The sequence below is a fragment of the Centroberyx affinis genome, unplaced genomic scaffold (genome assembly GCF_046629955.1).
Source record: "Centroberyx affinis isolate AG114_WGS23_722 - 3 ecotype Tasmania unplaced genomic scaffold, CSIRO-AGI_Caff_v1 ptg002377l_1, whole genome shotgun sequence".
In the NCBI taxonomy this organism is placed as follows: Eukaryota; Metazoa; Chordata; class Actinopteri; order Beryciformes; family Berycidae; genus Centroberyx; species Centroberyx affinis.
The window spans coordinates 28966-52148 of record NW_027280633.1 but is presented as its reverse complement, the minus strand read 5'-3'; the positions used below and the strand labels follow the sequence as shown (position 1 = coordinate 52148).

The window sequence follows — 23183 nt, the reverse complement described above, 5'->3', positions numbered from 1 at the left end:
TACTATTACTACTACTAATACGAATAATACAACTACTACTACTACTACTACTATTACTACTACTAATACGAATAAAACAACAACTACTACTATTACTACTATTACTACTACTACTACTACTACTACTATTACTACTACTAATACTAATAATACAACAACTACTACTACTACTACTCTTACTACTACTAATACGAATAATACAACAACTACTACTACTACTACTATTACTACTACTAATACTAATAATACAACAACTACTACTACTATTACTACTACTAATAATACAGCTACTACTATTACTACTATTACTACTACTAATACTAATAATACAACAACTACTACTACTATTACTACTACTAATACTAATAATACAACAACTACTACTACTATTACTACTACTACTACTATTACTACTACTAATACTAATAATACAACAACTACTACTACTATTATTACTACTACTACTACTATTACTACTACTAATAATACAACAACTACTACTAATACTACTATTACTACTACTAATACTAATAATACAACTACTACTATTACTACTATTACTACTACTACTACTACTACTATTACTACTACTAATACTAATAATACAACTACTACTATTACTACTAATAATAATACAACTACCAGTACTACTACTAATACTAATAATAATACAACTACTACTATTACTACTAATAATAATACAACTACCAGTACTACTACTAATACTAATAATACAACTACTACTATTACTAATACTAATACTAATAATACAACAACTACTACTACTACTACTACTACTATTACTACTACTACTACTACTACTACTATTGCTACTACTAATACTAATAATACAACAACTACTACTGCTACTACTATTACTACTACTACTACTGCTAATAATAATAAAAATACAACCACTACTACTACAACTGCTACTGCTATTACTACTAACAGTAATAATAATAATGATAATGATACAACTACTATTACTACTAACAATGATAACAATAATACACAATAGTACAGCTACTACTACCACCACTACTACTGCAAACTGATGGGTTTGCAACTGCTTTTAAACCAACCACCAATCAATATATCATATTCAAATTAATTGTTAAACCTTGGTATAATTACCGTAAACAAATGAGCCCATGATATAGGGAAGATAAATGATAAAAGGAACATTAAAGGTGAAGTTATTAGAGTCTGTTAGAGTACAGACCTCCCAAAGCTCCAGTGGTGGAGGCGGGTGGTGACGGGTCCTGGTCTGTCAGGGCTCGGTACCGGATCGATCCGGTGCAGCTGACGGTGCTGCCGCCGTCCTCCGACCGAGGAGAGTGGAGCAGACCCTGCTGCTTGGATAAGGCTATCACCTGGAATATGTAGCAAGACACAGTAAAATGTCAATGAATTCCAACCTTGCTGCTGGGACACTTGAAATATAGCACAAAGGATGATGCTATCACCTGGAACATCACTGACAACGCGCATCAATGCAATCTTATGACATTTTTTCACCTCATATGGATATGATTTGGATTTCTAAAGTAAACTAACCCAACTATCAAATAAATCAATGTAAAGCCGTGTTTTTAGGTGATAATAGGTTCTTTAAAACCATGTAAATGCTTTCATGGAACTAGCGCCTTAAACTCACGATTCACAGTAATGTGTGCATGTAAACGTACCCAGTGCTACTGACTGCAATTTTTAGGGGCAGTTTTTCTCTGCCCTCTGCATATCTCCTCACCACTGCAGAAAACAAAAATACATCTAGTAGGCAGATATTTCCGTGACATGCATAGTAAATTCACATAGTAGGCCTTATATTTTACCGTTGTGTACTATCACTGCAACCCTGAAATTTCCCTCACTGCTAGTGCAGCCTACACCTTGTTACTTCAGGCTACATTTACTTGACTATTGTTAAGGTAATTCACTGTATTGCACTTAAAGAGGCAATAGGTGAGATTTTTCCTGTCCCATAGCAGGGTTGTTGAGCAATACCAATGACTCAATGATTACTTGACCATGTGCTGAGATTTCTCTTTCAAAACTCACTTTCCTCCAGTACAGTTTCAAGACCCCCGGCCCCCCACCGCCACCTGCTGGCATATGAAGGACGGTGCTACAAGCGAGCAACACATTTCGGCTAAGAAGGCTAAAAGCTAAATGACTATGCTGTATTATTATTAGAGTATTTAGCATGGTGATATATTGTCTCATCACTAGACCTTTCTGTTCTCTGCTAGCTTACTCCTTTCTGTTGTGACAATGTGACTTTACTGTTTGTGTCAATTCAACAGGTCGACAGAAGTCATAGATTACTTAAAGCTGGAATCTGGGACTTTTTTCAAGTAATAAATAGCTATTTTATCTATCTGGACCGTGGAGTCCGGTTACACAATACCAGTTGGCAGTATTACCATGGTTGGAGACATTTTATTTTTGAGAAATATTTGACCAGGTAGGACGAAAGTCTGCTAACTATCCAACTAACGTTAGCCAACACAGGTTACCTGCACTGGGTAGCTGAGTGCTGCTAGCTAGTTAGCATACTAGTCGACCCAAAGAGCTAACATTGAAAATAATTTTTGGCCGATCTGACTGGTATGCTAGCTCTCTGGTGAGATTTCACCAAAATAATGCCAAAGCACAATTTTGAGCCAACGATTCAACAAAACATGTTGACAAGCAAATGACATAGATAGATAATATAAAATAAAAGGATTAAGCAGGTAGAGAATATGACTGAATGAATGAATGAATGTATGAATGAATGAATAATACAATATATAACATATTAACCTGCATAATACGAGGCTGTCCCCCAGCACTGAGTGGCCTACAGGGGATGTTGGTCTTCTCAGCCACTCTCAACCACTTTTCTCTTACTGACCCCCCCCCATCCACAATGCTGTCCTCTGATTCGCTTTCCTGGTCCTTGGGGTTTGGGTTATCCTCCTCAGGAATGTGAACTAGCTGGGAGGAACCAGGCCGCGATTGGATAGACACTCTGGCCCCGCCGGCCAATCCCGTGCTGCCATTGTGGGACAGGTGATTATGATTGGCCAGAGGAACAGAGCTAGCTGCTAGTTTCATGTACTGGGCTGGGATGTGAGTCCCGACGCGGAGCTCCGTTTCCATGCCGGCGGCTGAAGGTAAGTGGGTCCCGCCGCGGAGCTCTGCCTCCAGGCCCATGGCAGAAGGTTCAGAGGAGCAGCGCAGCTCCATGGACCTCTGAGGAGATGAAGCGGAGGCTGGCCTTACTCCATCCATCACCTGGAGTGACAGCTTCCTGTTGTCATTCTTGTTCTTCCATTGGCTAAGGAGCTGCTTGGAACGGGTTGAGTCCATCGAGGCGTGGATGGAGGCGTGCCGCCGAGGAACACGACCCTCCTCCAATGACGAGCCTCCGTGGGACCTGGAGGAAGGGACCAGAGGAACTTCATCAGCAACAAGACAGACAACACAGCGAACATGGGGGTACAGCATAGATATAAATTCACATTATACATTTTTATGGGTACTAGAGCTTGCTGTTATTGTTGCACCACCATCTGCATGGAATAAAGGAAGAAACAGAGGGCAAAACAGTCTGTGTATTTTTTGGTCATTCTATTTTCTTTCCAGAAACAGAAAAAACAAAGAAAAACGAATGATGATTTAATTTTCATTTCAAAATCCAAAAATGGAAAACGGAAATATACACGGCATTGTCTGTTTTCCTGAGATACAACATTTACAAAGGACTTGATTTTCCTTTTCTCCTTTGTAAAACAGAAAATGAAATAACAAAGACTACAAAAGCCTATTTTGGGATTGCAGGCAGAATATAGAGGCCATCAAGGCTTGGAAAGCATAAAGGAGAGAGAGAGAAGCAGAGGGGGAGGAAAATAGAATGACCAAAAAATACACAGACCCAAAACGCATTTACATAAAATTGTGGAAGGGCAGACGTGGGGAGCATGGACTGCACAGGCTGCAGAGGGAGCTGGAGGTGAGCAGCAAATGTGAATCAAATACCTATGAAGTGGGAGCTGAGAACGTTTGTAGGCGATGTTGGCTATGGTGCCAGATGATTATGTTGCAAAACCGGACTGTGCATTTACACTGTCCGGTCGGGACTATCAACCGGACATGTAGGCTAATGAATAATAATTATAAAACCTGACTTTCCGGTCTAAAATCGGCATCTGGCAGCCAATCAATTGTGAATCCTGGCTCAAATCGGGGCAATAGTTGTCTAGTGTATCCCCAGCTTAACACACAAAAAAAACAATGGTAAACTTTATTGATGTTGGTTAACCCTCACATACAATCACAGCAAAAAACCCTTGTGAGAAATTAGATTTTAACAAGTTGAGAAGAATGTCATACATGTCTAGTGACAGCAAGGTGTTTCCAAAAAGAATTAAGAAATATATGTTTGTAACAGTAAGGTGCAACCTGTTGGAACACTATTGCCCTACTTCTGGCTTTGTTTACATTAGTGCTGAAATGATTAGTCGATTAATTGATTAGTCAATCGACAGATAATTAATTAGTTAGTTGCAGCCCTAGTTTACATAGCGATTTATTAGACTGAAAGACTGAAGACTGAAATCTATTGTCAGAGTTTTTGATATCATGGCTGTAAATATGTGACAGATAAAGTTATGACGGGTTAAGAAAGAATGAATCCCATTTTCTATCCACAAGCCAAATTTGTGAATAGGGAAATAGCTTTTTTTTTACCTTGGCAACGTGCTGCTGCTGAAGGTCATCATGTTGTCGTGGTTGCCCAGCGGACTGGACGGGCTTATCACCTCCACCTCAGCACTGGCTCTCTTCAGGTTGGACAGAGAGGGCTCTCGGTAGGAGGAGCTTCGCGTCAGGATCGGCTCCGATTGGTTGGGGGACAAGGTGTGGGAGGAGGTTCGTGTGAGGATGGGCTCTGGCTGGCTGGGAGCCAGGGTGTGGTGGCCTGTTAGAAGACAACAAGGAGGGGTCAAACTGCTAATCTTGAGCTGAAAATGAAGAGGATGGTTTGAAGCTTGGTGACTTCATTGGAATTGGCCATTTTAAAAACAAATTAGAGAGCTAAATAAAAAAGTAGTATTATAGCAGTATTATAATAGAAAACAAGGAAGGGTCAAGTAGCATCATAATACTAGGATCAGAAAACAAGGAGGGGTCAAGTAGCATCATAATACTAGGATCAGAAAATGAGGAGGGGTCAAGCAGCATCATAATAGAAAACAGGGAAGGGTCAAGTAGCGTCATAATACTAGGATCAGAACGCAAGGAGGGGTCAAGCAGCATCATAATACTAGGATCAGAAAACAAGGAGGGGTCAAGTAGCATCATAATACTAAGATCAGAACACAAGGAGGGGTCAAGCAGCATCATAATACTAGGATCAGAAAACAAGGAGGGTCAAGCAGCATCATAATACTAGGATCAGAAAACAAGGAAGGGTCAAGCAGCATCGTAATACTAGGATCAGAACACAAGGAAGGGTCAAGCAGCATCATAATACTAGGATCAGCAAACAAGGAGGGGTCAAGCAGCATTATAATAGAAAACAAGGAAGGGTCAAGTAGCATCATAATACTAGGATCAGAAAACAAGGAGGGGTCAAACAGCATCATAATAGAAAACAAGGAAGGGTCAAGTAGCATCATAATACTAGGATCAGAAAACAAGGAGGGGTCAAGTAGCATCATAATACTAGGATCAGAAAATGAGGAGGGGTCAAGCACCATCATAATAGAAAACAGGGAAGGGTCAAGTAGCGTCATAATACTAGGATCAGAACGCAAGGAGGGGTCAAGTAGCATCATAATACTAAGATCAGATCACAAGGAGGGGTCAAGTAGCATTATAATACTAGGATCAGAAAACAAGGAAGGGTCAAGTAGCATCATAATACTAGGATCAGCAAACAAGGAGGGGTCAAGCAGCATTAATCAAGCAGCATCGTAATACTAGGATCAGAACACAAGGAAGGGTCAAGCAGCATCATAATACTAGGATCAGAAAACAAGGAAGGGTCAAGCAGCATCGTAATACTAGGATCAGAACACAAGGAAGGGTCAAGCAGCATCATAATACTAGGATCAGAAAACAAGGAAGGGTCAAGTAGCATCATAATACTAGGATCAGAACACAAGGAAGGGTCAAGCAGCATCATAATACTAGGATCAGAAAACAAGGAGGGGTTGGCAGTTAGTTGGTGTATTTAAATATTGACAGGTGCATTTCTTATGGGTGAAAAGGTGCAAGCATGAATGGTTTCTAAGGTAGTTCTATTTATTAGCTTCAACCCAGCTAATGGAAACACACCTAATTTTTTGCAACATTTCAAAAGTTTGTTAGAAACGGTCTATAACCTTTCTATCCAAATGTGAAGCAAGTTTCAGGTTTCGTGTATGCTTTGATTGTAAATGAAGCAGAGCCTTGTGAAAATCATTTCTTGTGCTGTCTACTCAATTAACTGATAACTAATTAATTGACCCTGATTAAGTGGACCTGATTGATTTGGGTCGGGTCAGTTCTGAATTTCTCACTTGGTTTTTGGTTTTGGGTTCAGCCTAAAATAATGTTGAGGAGCACTGGTTATTAAGGATATTCAGATTCTAATCAGGTCATCAGAGAGCTATTATATCTTGGCCTTGCTCTCTGTCTGCATTGCTTTTTTTGAAGATTCATGTCAGGGCAAACTTGAACTTTTATCTTTGAATGTTTAGATTGCGTTTTTGCAATCTAAACAAGTATAAGTCATACAAGCTGTTATATTTTCCTGATTAAATCATATAAAGTGCAGCTTTAATAATGGACGTTTATTCTAGCGCTTCATCAATCAAGGTAATGAATGGTGTAATTTGTGATTATAACTAATGAACACTTAGCAGCTATGCAATTACCTGGGTGGCTGTTACTTGCTGTTGATTGACTGACGTTGGGGAGGGAGGAGAGGGGGGGCTCTCTCAGAGTGGGGGGAGGTGGTCGGCTTCTGGACCGATCTTCACTGGGCTGGAAATTCCCCACCGCATACACACCCTGCACACAGGTACACAGATACACAGATACACAGATACACAAACACAGTCAGGAGCAGAAGAGCATGCAGCATAAACAAGGGTTTGACCACTGCAGTTTTTAGTGGCAGCCATGTCAGCTCCAGTCTGGCTCCAGCTGTTACTAAAGCCTTAGTTGAACTGGATCTAGTTTTACTGGTGGAGGTCCTGTAATTGTAATTGTCACCAAAAGTATTTGTAGTTTGAATCCATTCAAATCTGCCATGTTCGTAATTTTTACAAGTCTGGTAAAAAAAAAAATCCATAGCAAATTATCTACTGGTTTCAGCAAACTCTGGTAATAGCAATCCACTTTGAATTGTCATCTCCGTAAAGTTGAAACTATGAGGTTAGCAGTAGTGGAAAGTAACTAAGTACATTTACTCAAGTACTGTACTTAAGTACAATTTTGAGATACTTGTACTTTACTTGAGTATTTCCATTTTATGCTACTTTGTACTTATACATATACATTTTATACTACATTTTAGAGGGAAATATTGTACTTTTTACTCCATTACATTTATTTCACAGCTATAGTTACTAGTAACTTTTCAGATCAATACTTTATATTTAAAACATTTGATCATCATTATAAAATAACTATAAAATAGCATTGTTATAGATTAGACTACCCAAAAGTATAGCTAAATTGTTAAGATTAGCTTCACGTTGACAACTTTAAAATGCTGCTTACATGTACATGTATGTCAATAAATCAGTATTAATATTCCAATAATTTATGAGAAATATAACTCTCTAAATGGGGACAGTTTGCATAATGAGTACGTTTACTTTGATACTCTAAGTACATTTTGCTGCCAATACTTATGTACTTTTACTTAAGTACGATTTTGAATGCAGGACTTTTACTTTGGAGTATCTTTACATTGTTGTATTGCTACTTTTACTTAAGTAAAAGATCTCAGTACTTCTTCCACCACTGGAGGTTAGACTAGTGAAACTGGAATTAAGTTGCGTATAGTAAAAAGTAAAAACGGTTCCTGTTTTATGCCATAAAGCAATCCAGCAGATTTCCTGGCAAATCCTGCCCTGTGGCACACAATGTAAAATAGTGTGGAGACTGCCATTCTTCTCAGTGACGGTCTTGTTTCATACTAATGTCTAAAAATTCATGTGGTCAGAGTCTGTAGTGCAGGATTTTTGTGCCAATGCATCTAACACCATGCCACATGGTGGAGACCCATACGAAGGAAGAATAAAATAATATTCTATCACAGATCAAAATCTTGCAACTTGGTGTGATTTATCTCTATGGCAGCATTTGGTAAGTAGGTACATCTAAAGTCTAGGTGTCAAAGACAATGGAGCATTTGTTCCTGCAAAGGAAAATTATTGCTGGTACTGTAATTGTAAAAGTAAGACTTGTCTGACCAGCATGAGCATATAAGCAGATGTGTAGATAATTATGTAATACATCTGGGATAACAGCAGTAATTTGGGGGAAATCACAGAAATCCTATGAATGATCCCATATGAATGGGGAAAAAAATGAAATAACAGGTTACATTCAAAATGGAGTTTAAGTAACTGGTGATTCTACATCAGCAGGTCTTGAGCTGGGCTTTTAAACATGGTGATGTTATGGAGGACAACCTCACATATCTGTAGCCAACAGTTCTTAGTCCAGGAGATGGGAGAACAACACGGTATGGATCAACCAGCCATCTCCACTCACTGTTACAAAGAAAGAGAGAGTGTGGGCAGCTTGAGTGGGCTGTGTGTGTGTGTGTGTGTGTGTTTGTATGTGTGCGTGTGTGGGTTGTGGGGTGATGGTGTGTGGGAGGTGTTATATATAGTTTAGTAAGTACACACCAGTCTCTACAGAGAGTTAAATCGCCCGACTCTACTTTCAGCGTGTAGAAGACCATTGAGTTGCACAACATTATACTTTACACTGAACGACAAACGCCAAAAACTTTTATCTCCAATTTTAATGCTTTTACTGCCCACAGCACAAAATGACCATGATGTATCTGTGGGGGGTTGATAGAGCTGTTGATCAATACCAGTGACTCCAAAGAGTGACTCAAAAAAAATCCCCACCCACTGGAGTTTCAAGACATTCTGAAATATGTTGAATTACGGAAACAAGGTTTGCTTGTGACCTTAACTGATCTGAGTATTGTCGCAGTCCCGCTATCTCTCAAAGCAATGGCTATCATGATTGGCTGATCGGGCTTTGGGGGAGGGGTTTATAGTAGGGATGGGACAATGTGCATATCTCATGATACGATTCGATATGCGATATAGGGTTGACAATTCAGTACAACCATGATGCGATGTAGTAAATAAAAGTTCAATGACAACAAAGCATGATTGTGCAGCATTATGTTTATTTCTGAGACGCAAATCTTTCCAGCGATGGCGTTGGCTTACTAGAATGTAAACAACAATTTTAAAATGTCATTACAAAATGTAAATACTGTATTTCCTCTAATATTGGCCCGGGCCTTTATTTACCTCAACTGCAGAGGGTACCAGGCCTTTATTGGAAGCAGGCTTATATTAGAGACAGGCCTTTATTTCTAATTCCCTCTGTTTGATAAGTATATTTGCTCATATTTTAGTACGAAGCCTCCTTGTTTTCTGATCTGCTTCTGTCGGGGTTCGTTAGGTAGCCGTTTTTTTGTTACTGCAATGCATTACCGATAATTACGGTAATCGACAACGGCATGCTCCAGAGACTTCCGCCGGCCGAGCCGTCTTGTGGCACTTGTATGTTACTACAAACTACAGTTACATTATATAACAGGCACCAGGAGTTTACCGGTATCCACCGTTGTTTTTTCCTTTGTTTTTTTCCCCGGCCTGTATTTGGGGCCGGCCTTTATTTGTTCGTGTCGACCACGGCCCCGGCCATTAACGGAGACCCGGCTTTTAATTTACTACCGGCCACTATTAGAGGAAATACGGTAATATAATTTGGATGGAGAGCTTGTGAAATTGTGATGGGCAAGCCGTCTCATTTGTGATTACTACAGCAGAATAAAACGGAGTTGTGGCGATTCATTTTTCTGTCCCACGATACGTATTGTCACATTTTTGTATTGCGATGTATTGAATTTTAATATATCGTCCCATCCCTACTAAATACAGAGCTACTATCCAGTCATATCACCCAATATCTGTCAAAGCTGACGCAGGGTTAGCTGGGCTGTGACAGTATATTACCAGATAGACGGCGATGGCTCCTCCCAGTAACCAGCCACAGTAGACGTCGACAGGGTGGTTTCTGAACTGGATGATCCTGGTTAAGCCGGCCAAGATGGCCAGCATGATGAAGGAGAACACCAAGAGAGGCTTCAGCAGCTTCGCCGAGTCTGTCAGCACCGTGTTGAAGTACATCTGAAATACACAATTCATCAGGTTTTACAAAACAGAGAGTTCCTGTCCTCGTTTCTGACTGGCTGAGCCTCTGTTTTGATGGTGCTGTAGAAAACCCGATAAGCATACACCTGTGGCAGTTAATTTAAATATGAATGTTATAATATATAAACACACACCTGTGACCACATAAAAATCCCGCTACTGATGTGTCACTTAGCATCCACTTTGTTTAGCTACTGTTCGAAATATCCTTGCAGAGGAATAACTTAAATCCTTATTGTCCCCCACCAAAGGGGGGACTCCGTCCGTTAGTTAGTTCGTTAGTTAATCACACTGTAACGTTGACTTTGTGCCGCTAGGGGGCGGCATTGACAATGAATGGGGACTCAGTGGTAAAGCAATACAGTTAAAGTTATCATAGGTAACATAATAGTCTACACACACTTGGAGACATCAGACTGGGTTGATGTGTTGAAGTGAGAGTCAATGGAGAATTTTTGGGCAAACCTCTAACCACAATACACTGTAGTTATTGTACAGTTGTTGGACTGTTGTACTGTTATTGCATCATCACTGCACTACCACTGTGCCGTCAGTGTTGACTACTTATATCATATTACCACTTACCTACTGTGCAATACCATATATCACTTATCATTTAGCATTTATATTATTCATAACACTCACGCTCCTGGCGTTGTATGTTATATTGTATATTGTATTATAAATTGTATTGTAGTGTACATTGTGTAATGTACGGATTGTATTTAATGTGTATTGTAGTTCTTATATTTTGTACTGTATCGAGTAAAAACGGGACAATTACAGTTACTACATTTCAAGATATAACTTGTAAGCCTAATTCTGAGGAGAGTCTCTTTCTCAAGTGAGACCTGAGAGGACAAAAACATTCATTATAAAACATAAAAATGTTTGAAAATAAAAGACTTACTGAACATTTGTGTTCTTTCTTTGTTAATATTCTTTCATTAAAGCAATAAGCCTCTTGACACCATGCTTTACACCGATTTTAGAGAGTTTTTACTACTTGGCATTGCACGCCTCTTAGCTGTTCGGTGTTAAGTGGCTTATTTTAATTTCATACAAGTCTGACTCATGGATCAACCGAGTCAAGTCCCTTTTTGAAAAGTTTTTATTTAATTATCAATGATCCTTCTGTATAACTTTTCAATTCCCATCTTGCCTAAATGGCAAGGCTCGGTTCAAGCTAAACAAAGTAATGAAAAGACTGAAAAATAAACACGTGGCATGACTGAAAATGTCAGGAAAATATCAGACCAAATTAAATGTGTCGATATAAAAATAAATCTGCAGGCTGCCGCTGTCTGCGACTTTAGTAACCAAGTTTGGAGGTGTCTAAGTCAGCAACGGTCACACACTCAGGTGTGAAGCATAAACGTGTGTGTGTGTGTGTGTTGTTGCACTTACTGAGATGTAGACAGCAGCAAAGGCAGCCAGAGTTGCATGCTGGGAGGGGAAAGACTTCCTATAGAGAGAGAAAGACAGAGTGTTCTTTATGCTAATCTCAGTGCTAATTATCAGGGTGACCGGGCAAACTATGTGGTCAGACAGCTAAGGACAAAACTGAATATTCATCTGCAACAAGGAAGTGACTTTCAAAGCAACTGTGCATGTGGTGGCAGGTTGGCCCTAGCAGGTGTTTAATACATGCAGTGTGTGTGTGTAGGGGGAAGGAGAGGGAAGGCAACAACCGGGGTTGGACCTCAGATGTGTGTGCAATCTCGGAACCCATCGTCTATCGGTCTTTTAGGTCAGTTTTTTAGGTCCAGATGACATTTCGGCTAATCTCTATAAACAGATATCTGCATATGAGACGTCGTCTCTCAACTTCAACTCCATTCTCGCGTCTCAAGTTGCTAATCGGACATTGTAAACAATGACCGGCGCACGGAAGAGGAAGTCTTGGCCCGGATGTCCGCTGGCTACACCGGAAACCCCGAAATATTGGCCGTCGCCCCCAGAGTCTAATCGTCGTCAGACCGATAGACGATGGGTTCCAAGATTGGTTCCTACCTATCTGACAGAACAGTGTGTGGTACTTAACTCCATATCAGACTACTCAAGCGTCAGACATGGTGTCCCACAGGGGTCAGTTCTTGGTCCACTACTTTTTTCTATGTACATGCTACCCTTAGGGCACATATTCAGAAACTTTCATTGTTATGCTGACGATACACAAATCTACCTCCCAGTAACAGCCAACGACTCCTCCAATCTTCTGAATCTAGAGAACTGCTTGTCCGAAATCAAAAGCTGGATGTGTAGAAACTTCTTGCTCTTAAATGCCAGTAAAACTGAGCTGTTGCTGGTTGGTCCAGCCGGACATAGGTTCTGTTCAAAGATGTAACCATAAACCTTGATGGCTGCTCAATTTCCCAAAGGCAGACAGTCAAGAATCTGGGAGTAGTCTCTGATCCCTCTCTATCCTTTGAACCACACATTAAGAACACTAAATCCGCTTTCTTCCACCTACGCAATTTAGCTTGGATTCGTCCAATTCTTTCATTGGCAGATGCTGAAATCCTGGTGCATGCATTCATAACATCAAGAATTTTCGCCATGCACTCTTCTCCGGGCTACCTTCAACTACAACAAAGGGTCTTCAATTAGTCCAACATGCAGCAGCTGGAGTCCTAACCAGAGCAAGGAAGTTTGACCATATAACCAACCAACACTTACTGTATATCCCTACATTGGTTGCTGATACAGGCCAGAGCTGATTTTAAGGTGGTGCTCCTGACCTACAAGGCCTTAAATGGATTGGCACCGTCATACATATCTGACCTGATTAAACCATACTGTATATTCCAGGACACCCTTTACGCTCTCTAGGTGCTGGTTATCTGACGGTCTCCAGGTTTAACAAAAAAACAGTTGGGAGTAGAGCATTTACACATCGTGCCCCTTCTCTGTGGAATACTCTTCCCTCCACTGTAAAAGAAGCAGACTCTGTTGACATTTTTAAATCTAGGCTTAAAGCCCATCTTTTCTCTCTATACTATGGCTCTCCCTAGTTTCACTGGCTGGATAAACATACTCACCTGTTCAGTAACAATTTATCAATGTTTTACTATTGTTACTATTATTATTATTACTACCTCTACTATTTCCCTTCAGTTATCCTCGTCATAATTATGTGTATCCATGTGGGTTTTATTTTGAATTTTGTCATGTGTATGTGTATCCATGTTCGGTATTATCCCTGCCATGTCATGTGTATCCATGTGGGTATGTCTCTATGTGGGCATATCAGTACAAATGTATGTGTGGTGTGCAGAGACCCCTTGGGGTGATGTTGCACTGTAAATGAAATAAAACTGAACTGAACTGATAACACCAAGGAAGTAAATTAGCTAGTACTGCTGCCCTGTTGGGAAATAAAATAATTTATAAATCATATACACTTAACGGCGTATCGTGTATTCTATGAATTAATACTTAATTTTAGGGTTTGACCAATATGAGTTTTTGAAGGCCGATACTGATGCCAATATCTTTTGGATTGAAACTGTTGATAGCGCATTTTGTGCCAATATTAAATATCTTTAAATTTGACTATTTTCATGCCAAAAAACTACCACTACTACTACTGCTATTACTATTACTGCTACTACTACTGCTGCTACTACTATTACTACTACTGCTACTACTACTACTACTGCTGCTACTACTACTACTACTGCTACTACTACTACTACTACTACTACTGCTCCTGCTACTACTACTACTACTACTACTACTACTGCTATTACTACTTCTACTACTACTACTGCTACTACTACTACTACTGCTATTACTACTTCTACTACTGCTACTACTACTACTGCTATTACTACTACTACTACTACTGCTATTACTACTACTACTGCTATTACTACTACTACTACTACTACTACTACTACTGCTGCAGCTGCTGCTGCTACTACTACTACTACTACTACTACTAGTACTATTGCTGCTATTACTACTTCTACTACTGCTACTGCTACTACTACTACTGCTATTACTGCTACTACTCCTGCTACTACTAATGCTACTACTGCTACTACTACTGCTACTACTACTGCTATTACTACTACTACTGCTGCTACTACTAATGCTACTACTGCTATTACTACTGCTACTACTACTGCTATTACTACTACTATTACTAGTAATACTCCTGCTACTACTACTGCTATTACTACTGCTGCTATTACTACTACTACTGCTACTGCTATTACTACTTCTACTACTGCTACTGCTACTACTGCTACTACTGCTACTGCTATTACTACTACTACTGCTACTACTGCTACTACTACCACTGCTATTACTACTACTACTGCGATTACTACTTCTACTACTACTACTGCTACTACGACTACTATTACTACTTCAATCTTGTTTTATTCAGCTGAGAAACATATCCAAAATAAGACTGTTTCTTTCCCATGCTGATCTAAAAAGAGTTGGAAATGCCTTTGTTGCAACTAAATTACTATTAATTATTACTACAAATTATTTTTAGATTACTGTAACTCATTATATTCCGGACTGAGCCATAGCTCTCCATATCGGCTCCGAAATGCTGTTGCAAGGCTTATTACAGGTTCAAGTTCAGGTTTTTTTGATAACATTTAAGGCCCTACACAGTCTGACGCCCAGCTATATTTCTGAGCTCCTAACCCATATGTGCCAGGGTGTAACCTGAGATCCTCAGAGGCAGTCTTACTGGTGGTACCGAGGTCCAGACTGGTCACAAAGGGTGATCGAGCTTTTACTATCAGAGCACCGAGGCTTTGGAACAGCCTGCCTGAGGGGCTTAGGTTAGCCAACACAGTGTCTTCTTTTAAATCCCTTTTAAAAACATACTTTTATAAAACATTTTTTTAACATCTTAATGTAATGTGGGGGTCCTCTTTTCTGTTTTGCTTAGTATCTTCTTTTAATCTTTTTATAACAAAATGCCTTTTAATATCATGGCTTTTTGGGGGGCTTTTTTAAAATAAAAAGCCAATATTGGCCTGATATGTTGGCAAATTATGAAATTATGCGCATAAAATAATGAAAATTAGGATACGTGGGTACTTCTCCTCAACCTCTGCCAACCCTGAGGAGGTCTCCTGCTTCTCCTGAACCTTCACTGACACTGAGAAGCCCTCTAGAACAGTGGCTCTCAACGAGGGGTCCGGGGACCACCGGGGGTCCTTGGGGGGTTCCAGGGGGTCCCCAGAAAATGTATGAATTATAAACCTCACCATTATTTAATTTACAAGAAATTAACACAATTAGAGAATGTAGAAGAATGACTATTTTGGTCAAAGTTTCTCTGTTATCTCTCTATACAATACAGATAGTCATGGAATTCTGGACAAAATCATATCTAACAATAAAAATATTCTCAGATTTTGGTCCGAGAGACAAAATCTCATCAAATGGGGGTCCCGTGGCTCTAATGTGGACTGAATTAGTGGTCCTGGATGTGAAAAAGGTTGAGAATCACTGCTCTAGAAAGAGAGGAAGAGAAGAAGAGAGGAGCTACTTCGGTCTCTATATCCATCTCTAGCTTCAGTTTCAGAGAAGCCTGTTAGCTCAATGTTCCTAGGAGCCCCAAACAACAAAAGGTCTCGAGAGAGAGAGAGAGAGAGAGTGCTCTGAGGTTCATCATTCCTGCTGGGAAAAGGAGAAGGAAGACAAGTAATAAAAAAAAAGTAATAAAAAAAGTTCAGTTTCAATACCTGTGCTGTGTGCTGGGATAAGATTGGCAGCCATAACAACAGGACTGCAAACTACAAATAGACTACAGCCTGTGTGTGTGTGTGTGTGTGTGTGTGTGAGTGTGTGTGTGTGTGTGTGTGCACGTGCACCCGTACGCTAAAAATAGACATGCAAAAGACAAAAGATTCTCATAAACACACACTGTCTCTCTCTAATCCTTATTTATCTGCCAGTGTTTATGAGCGTAGTATATCTTGTAAAGACTTCACCTCAGCTCTCTCTCTCTCTCTCTCTCTCTCTCACACACACACACACTCAGTACAGCCAGGCCTCACCTCCCAGTGTTGATGAGTCCCATGTCTTGCCCAGAGCAGATATCTTCCAGTATAAAAGCTTCGTCACAGCTGGACATGTTAATGTGGGTCAAGTTGGGTTTGCACACATCCAACCAGTAGGGGGCGTGTTGACCGGTGGACAGCTGCAGAATATCTGTTATCAACGCCGTCACGCACAGGCCGAAGATATGGACGCCTGCAAAGCATAAAGAAAGCAGCATGTAAGATTACAGCAGCATGTAAGGGTTAGAATATATACAATATACTGGATTACCAAAGAATATAAGCATATAAATCTTGTATCTGGATTGTGTTTAGGTATGATTTAGCTGGATTACATTCACACCTGACATTAAAATGTGTCTGCAGTCTACACAGTGAAATTGGATTTCCCTTTCCCTCGCCAAATCTGTGATTCCCACCCACGTTGCTTCCTCTGGTAATGTTTTACATCCTTTAAAGTCGACAGTAAACACCTCGTCCATAAGCATCCCAATCTCTGGAACCCGTCGTCTATCGGTCTAGACTCTGGGGGGGGCGACGGCCAATATTTCGGGGGTTTCCGGTGTAGCCAGCGGACATCCGGGCCAAGACTTCCTCTTCCGTGCGCCGGTCATTGTTTACAGTCCGATTAGTAACTTGAGATGCGAGAATGGAGTTGGAGTCGAGAGACGACGTCTCATATGCAGATATCTGTTTATAGAGATTAGCCGAAATGTCGTCTGGACCTAAAACACCTACAGAAAGTATCGATGTTTGTCTATTGTGTGGAGAAACGTTTGACTCGTGTAATAAAAGAAACAAATTGCTTTCAAAGTCGGATTACAAAATTACAGGAATTCTCCCGGGGCTGTATGTAACTCTTGTAAAGAGCTTCTAATACAGTACAATCACAGCAATGAAGAAGCCAAAAACAGAATTGGTGGTCTCGTTAGAGACATGGCTGCAAATAAAAATATCAGACAAAAACACTGTGCACCATCAACACCTTCGCAAGAGAGCAAAAGAGGGGAAAGTACTGTGACACAGATAATACCTTAAAGCTCCGAGTTTACTTTTGTATGGGGAAATCGCTTGTCTGAGCCCTTGTCTCTAACTTTATGTTATACCGTAAAACTTCAATTAAAAGCCAAGTCCCAAGCTTCGAATATTCGCTGTTGATTACTACCGAAGCTCCGAAGCCCAAAAAATGGTATTCGGGACAGCCGTAGAAGGCTCACACACACTGCATGAAAATAATTCCATAGTTGTCTTGAATAGTACATGAATCTGGTGAGTTCTGTTGATTTACCTATACCGTTAAATCACACTCGTACATTGCGCGATGTTGTGTGAGGTTTTCAACCCGGTGAGCAGTGAGTAAAGATTCATATCAACACACTGACTCTAAGTTTACGCTTGCTTCCATGACAATGCCGCTTGCGTTATCGATGGCGACGCCGCAAACATCGTGACGACGGGGACTCGATGCTTTTCACAGCTTGGGGAGTGCGTGCGGTCACTGAGAAGATGTGAAAACCGCTTCACTGAAACATTTCCAGAGCTGCTGTGGGTGTAACGGATGTGTCTTCCCACCTATGAAGCGCACGGCCCTGCGGATGTAAGAGTTGAAGTTACAGCCGGCGGCGTTGATGTTGGCTTCGGTCTGGGTGGCGGAAGACCTCCGGGACAGATAGCAATACAGAATGGCCTCTCCTATCAGGATCTAGGCACAGAAACAGACACAGGCGGAAAGAGAGAGAGAGAGAGAGAGAGATGGAAAAATAACGTTGGGAATCCAGATTTTATGTCCCTAGATACATTTGTGCATTGATTAATTGAATGGAATTAATATTACTGGGCCATTTCTTGCTGATGTCACACTGTCATGGCTGTTTCATCTGTTTAGATTTGGATTTTTGTGTTACATGCCGATAAAGCTTCTTTGAATTGAATGCAAATTTTGCACTTTGGTGCCTCCAAGTGGCAGGGGGAGTTAACTGTTTGACTTTTAGTTTGAAGGACTTCATTACCCGGAAATCCTGTAAGGTGACATCAGTCAACTAAATTTCTCCTTCTTACGCTACATTCCAGAGATGATGGAAAGTCGTAAAATTCTGGGGCCGGTTGCACAAAACACCTGAAGTTTTCTCCTTAAGTATGACACTTAAGGCTTACCAATTTTATTTTAAGGAAACCTTAACTAGGACTTTAAGGAAGATCTTAACTTAAGGTGTTTTGTGCAACCGGCCCCCGACTTGGACATGGACATACACTGTAAACACCACACAGCAATACTTTTAACATGTTTATAATCCTCGAAATACACTTAAGTTTGATTTTCAGCATTGCATGACCTTAAATATATCAAAACACCTGTGTGGTAAATGGTTAAACAAATCAATTTGAAATGTGAAGTTGTGCTAACAGTAGCTAACATTCTATGCTAGCTAACTAGCAAACGTTGCCAAACATTGACATAACATTAGCTGTTGCATGGGGAGCGGTATTTTACACTGGACCACTGGAACGCATCCAGCTTGTAATTACGACCTACCAGCTGGGAATTTCAAGACTTCCAACTTCGAATGGAACGCATAGAGCATGAGTGTCTGGTGGGGGTGGAGGTGGTGGAGAGGTTCAGCCAGTGTTGGTGAGTCCAGCTTTCACTGGGCAAAGCACTGCTCACTGCTGTTTAAGAGACACTCTTGGATTTCACTCTTGGGTTTGAATCATCGCTTCATCTGGGCCATGAAGATTTTCCACCAGTGTCCATTTGTGCATTCTTACATAAAAATCTCAGCTTTAATAGTGGCACTTAATAGTGGCACTGAATAACCATAAGTGGCACTTATTTATAACTATGTCAATGAAGCACAAAGAGAACAAAACAAGAGACCTAGGACTGTAAGAGATAGAGAGAGAGAGATTGGCTTCTAGTCTATATATGACATGACCCAATAAAGTTCTCTCTGTAGTTGAAGAAACACTCCGCAGGCTCTGAACCAGTGTGTGGGAACAAGCGTACTTGAAACCAGGGAAAACCTGTGACAACCGCTCATCCACCCCACCTATTACGATTGATTGGTTTCACTGGAGTGTTGGTGTCATACCGTCTAAATCAGTTGGTTCTCAACCTGCGGGTGGGGGAACCCTGGGGGGTTGCGAGAGCTAATTTACGGAATGTGAAATAAAATGCAAATGGGAAAGGAAATTGCCCTTTTCAATGCCTGATTAAAATCTGTATTCTTAATTCAATTTGTGAATCCAGTTATTTATTTCTCTTTTTAAACTGCATTTTCAAATAGATTTTTTAAATTTCATTATTTATTTATGAATTCATTAATTTTTTTTTTTTTTTTTTAGTATTTTTAAATGATGTACTTATTGACTGTTTTATGGTTGTTTTTGTAAATCCCTTTTTAATTTGAACTATTTATTGATGGATTAATATTTCATTTGTAAATTCTTTTTATAATTCCTCTTTTTATTGCCTATTAAAATATCAAATAATGAATTACTTTGTAATTTAGTCGATTTATTCATAGATTAATAAATGAATATGTTAACAAATGTGTTAATGCCTATTTTTATTGTACAATTAGTTATTAATGAAATGCTTTATTACTATTTGCGTGACACTTGTGGTCCTCCATACACTGGGTTAGAATTATCTGGTAAGCTCATACTCTCATTATGAGAAACCTGGTTAAGATGCCAGGCTTAGTCCCAGGTTAAACAGGTTACTGTGGCATGGAAACATCTGTTTTCACTATTGGCTTTCACTGTTTGTCAGACTCAGTACTTGCTATTACTATTACTATTGGGATCATCATTTGTTTCCCGTGTGTCAAAATTATCGCTCAGTCAAAGAGGGAGGAGGAATATGCTGTTAACCGGTTTGTTCATGGCAACAGGGAGACTCAATCACACGGTATCAAAGGTTCATGGAAATAGATTAACCAGAATAAGACCTTAAAGGTATAGTTCAGTGGTCATTTTTTGCCCTTTTTGGAACTCTCAAGAACTGGTCCCCATTGACCTCAGCTGTTTTGCCGAAGGCTGCAATGGTAGTTGTGCTGGCAACCTCCCTGTGTGTTATATGGACTAACAACCTTCACCTGTGCTTCAACTGGCATGAAGGTGAGTAGATCATTTCCATTTTTGGGCAAACTATTCCTTTAACCAGAATATGGACATGCGCCAGTTTACTGTATGCATGAATGTAGCCACTGTGAGGTCCAGGGCGGAGAGTTATTAGAGGTGGAGGTTTGCTTACGGTGGCGGTGGGAGCGGCGAAGGCCAAGCTGAAGAGCAGCAGCAGAGAACAGACTTCCTGTCTGGGCAGGATGTAGGGCAGAGACAGGCTGCGGTCGTTACAGCTGTACCCGGAATGCACCGGCTGGAAAACGTCTGTCAGCTCCAGGAAGTAAAGACTGACCACCGAGGAGGCCAGGATAGGCAGCTGGAATAAAAATACAACAATACAAGAGAAATTAAAATACATTAAAAACAAAAATAGCCTCTGAAACAGCATTTAGACTATGGGACAGTCTCCACTGAAAGCCAGACTAATGAACATTTGAAACCCAGGATGAGAAAACATAGCTAATAACAATAATAATAATACATATTCATGCATACTTGTATGGAATCTGATCAAAATGTCCCATTAGAATCTATTCAGGTTAACAGCTTCCCATAGACAACCAGTATAGTATTGATCAATTCCACAACAATATGTATCAATCAAAAATATTTCCATCATGTTTCCCCCGGGAGGTCCTGGGGCCTGATGGGTCTATTCAGACTGACAAAAAAATTATTTTAGAGACTTGGAAAAATGAGTTTCAATCCACCCATCGTAGTGACTCCAGGACCCAGATCAGAGTTAATGCACACACTATTCCCGACTTCCCCCTGAACCAGCATATTAGCGAGTATGAGATTGTAAAAGTTCTTCAAACAGCTAAGAAAGGTAAGGCTTATGGCTACGATGGGTTACCAATGGATGTGCTGAAAAATGGTAATGCACTGAATATCCCGCATAAGCTTTTTAATCATTGTTTTCTACACGGTGTGATCCCAGAGATGTGGAAACATGGGAATCATCAATCCCATCTCTAAAGCTGGGGGAAAAGATAAAAGAATCCCTCTGAACAGTCGGGGCATTACCTTGACCTCTGCTGTGTATAAGCTGTTCTGTTGTGTGTTATTTAATCGCATCTCCGAATGGAGAGTTGTCTGGATCACATTGTCACCTGAACTACAATTATAGACTCTAGGAAGAAGCTAAAGAAGCCAACTTTCTGCTCCTTCATTGATTTCTCTAAAGCTTTTGACCGTATTGACCGGAATTTGCTCTGGGATAAACTGTCATTACTGGGCCTAAATGGCAACATCTTGAATTGTCTTATTGCGATGTATGAAAAGGTGAAGTGTTGTGTCCGTGTCAATGGCTGAATGGTTCCCAGTTGATATTGGAGTAAAACAAGGCTGTATTTTATCCCCCATTCTGTTCTCTATGTACATAAATGATCTTTCTATGTCAATCAGAGCCTTAGGTAAGGGTGTCTGTATAGATAAGGAAAAGATAGCCATCCTCTTCTATGCAGATGACATCGTCTTAATTTCTGAGACTGAAGAAGAATTACAGGAGATGTTAGACCTTGTCTATAGCTGGTGTCAGGATTGGAAACTGAACATAAATGTCGACAGAACAAAGGTGGTGCATTTTAGGAACCCATCGGCTCCCTTAGCTTTGTTCGGATTTTCATGTGGCCCTTCTCCACTAGAAGTCAGTTAAGGAGTATACATATTTGGGGCTCATCCTAACAGAGTTTCTAAACTTTGACAACACTGTTAAGCCTCTGGCAATGCATGCAAATAGAGCTCTGGGTAGCTATCGTAGCCAAATGTAAATCTATGGGTGGCCTTCCTTTTACATGTTTTACCAAACCGTTTGAATCTCTGGTTTTACCCGTTCTGACATATGTTGCTGCTGATTGGGGTTACAGAAGCTACTCTTGTGTTAATGCTGTCTTTAACCGAGCATGCAGATTTTTATTTAGGAGTTGGTACATACACCCCAACTGCTGCCATACAGGGTGATATGGGTTGGAAAATGGGTTGGTCATGTTTTTTTAAGAATTGGCAGAGGCTTTGTAGCATGCCTGATAGTCGACTCTGTAAACGTGTGTTTCTGTGGGCTTCCCAATTGATTACTGTAAAAAATTATATGTACACTGTGAGAACTATTTTTGGTAACACTTTATAATAACCATCATTAATAAATGGTAAATTGATAGTTAATTAAACTTTAGTTAATAGTTATTTTACTGTTAACAAACAATGAAATGATCATTAATAATGTTTACTAATTATTAGTAATGCTATAATTTATGTTATTTTATCATTAGTTTGTGTAATATAAAATCATTTGTTTATAAATGATATATTGTATCATAGCTGATAAGAGACGGTAAAAAGGGTAAAAAGCTATGATACAATATATAATTTATAAACATAAATTATAGCATTACTAATAATTAGTAAACATTATTAATGATCATTTCATTGTTTGTTAACAGTAAAATAACTATTAACTAAAGTTTAATTAACTATCAATTTACCATTTATTAATGATGGTTATTATAAAGTGTTACCCTATTTTTTTAGCTCATTGCATATGTCCCACCTTGCCCGCACAGAT

The 23183-nt window shown here is 39.9% G+C and overlaps 1 protein-coding gene across 1 annotated transcript in view; it reads right to left on the bottom strand.

Annotated features, from left to right (window-relative positions):
• LOC139656059 (phospholipid phosphatase-related protein type 4-like) overlaps positions 1-23183 on the bottom strand; it is a 37672-nt gene that overhangs the window by 1715 nt on the left and 12774 nt on the right. The window contains exons 2-10 of the mRNA XM_071533550.1: positions 20751-20936; positions 18068-18197; positions 16493-16688; positions 11865-11922; positions 10260-10433; positions 6912-7047; positions 4741-4969; positions 2812-3427; positions 1226-1376 (exon numbers count right to left, since the gene is read on the bottom strand). Coding sequence (XP_071389651.1) covers positions 1226-1376; positions 2812-3427; positions 4741-4969; positions 6912-7047; positions 10260-10433; positions 11865-11922; positions 16493-16688; positions 18068-18197; positions 20751-20936 — 1876 coding nt within the window. The remainder of the gene's footprint in view (positions 1-1225; positions 1377-2811; positions 3428-4740; positions 4970-6911; positions 7048-10259; positions 10434-11864; positions 11923-16492; positions 16689-18067; positions 18198-20750; positions 20937-23183) is intronic.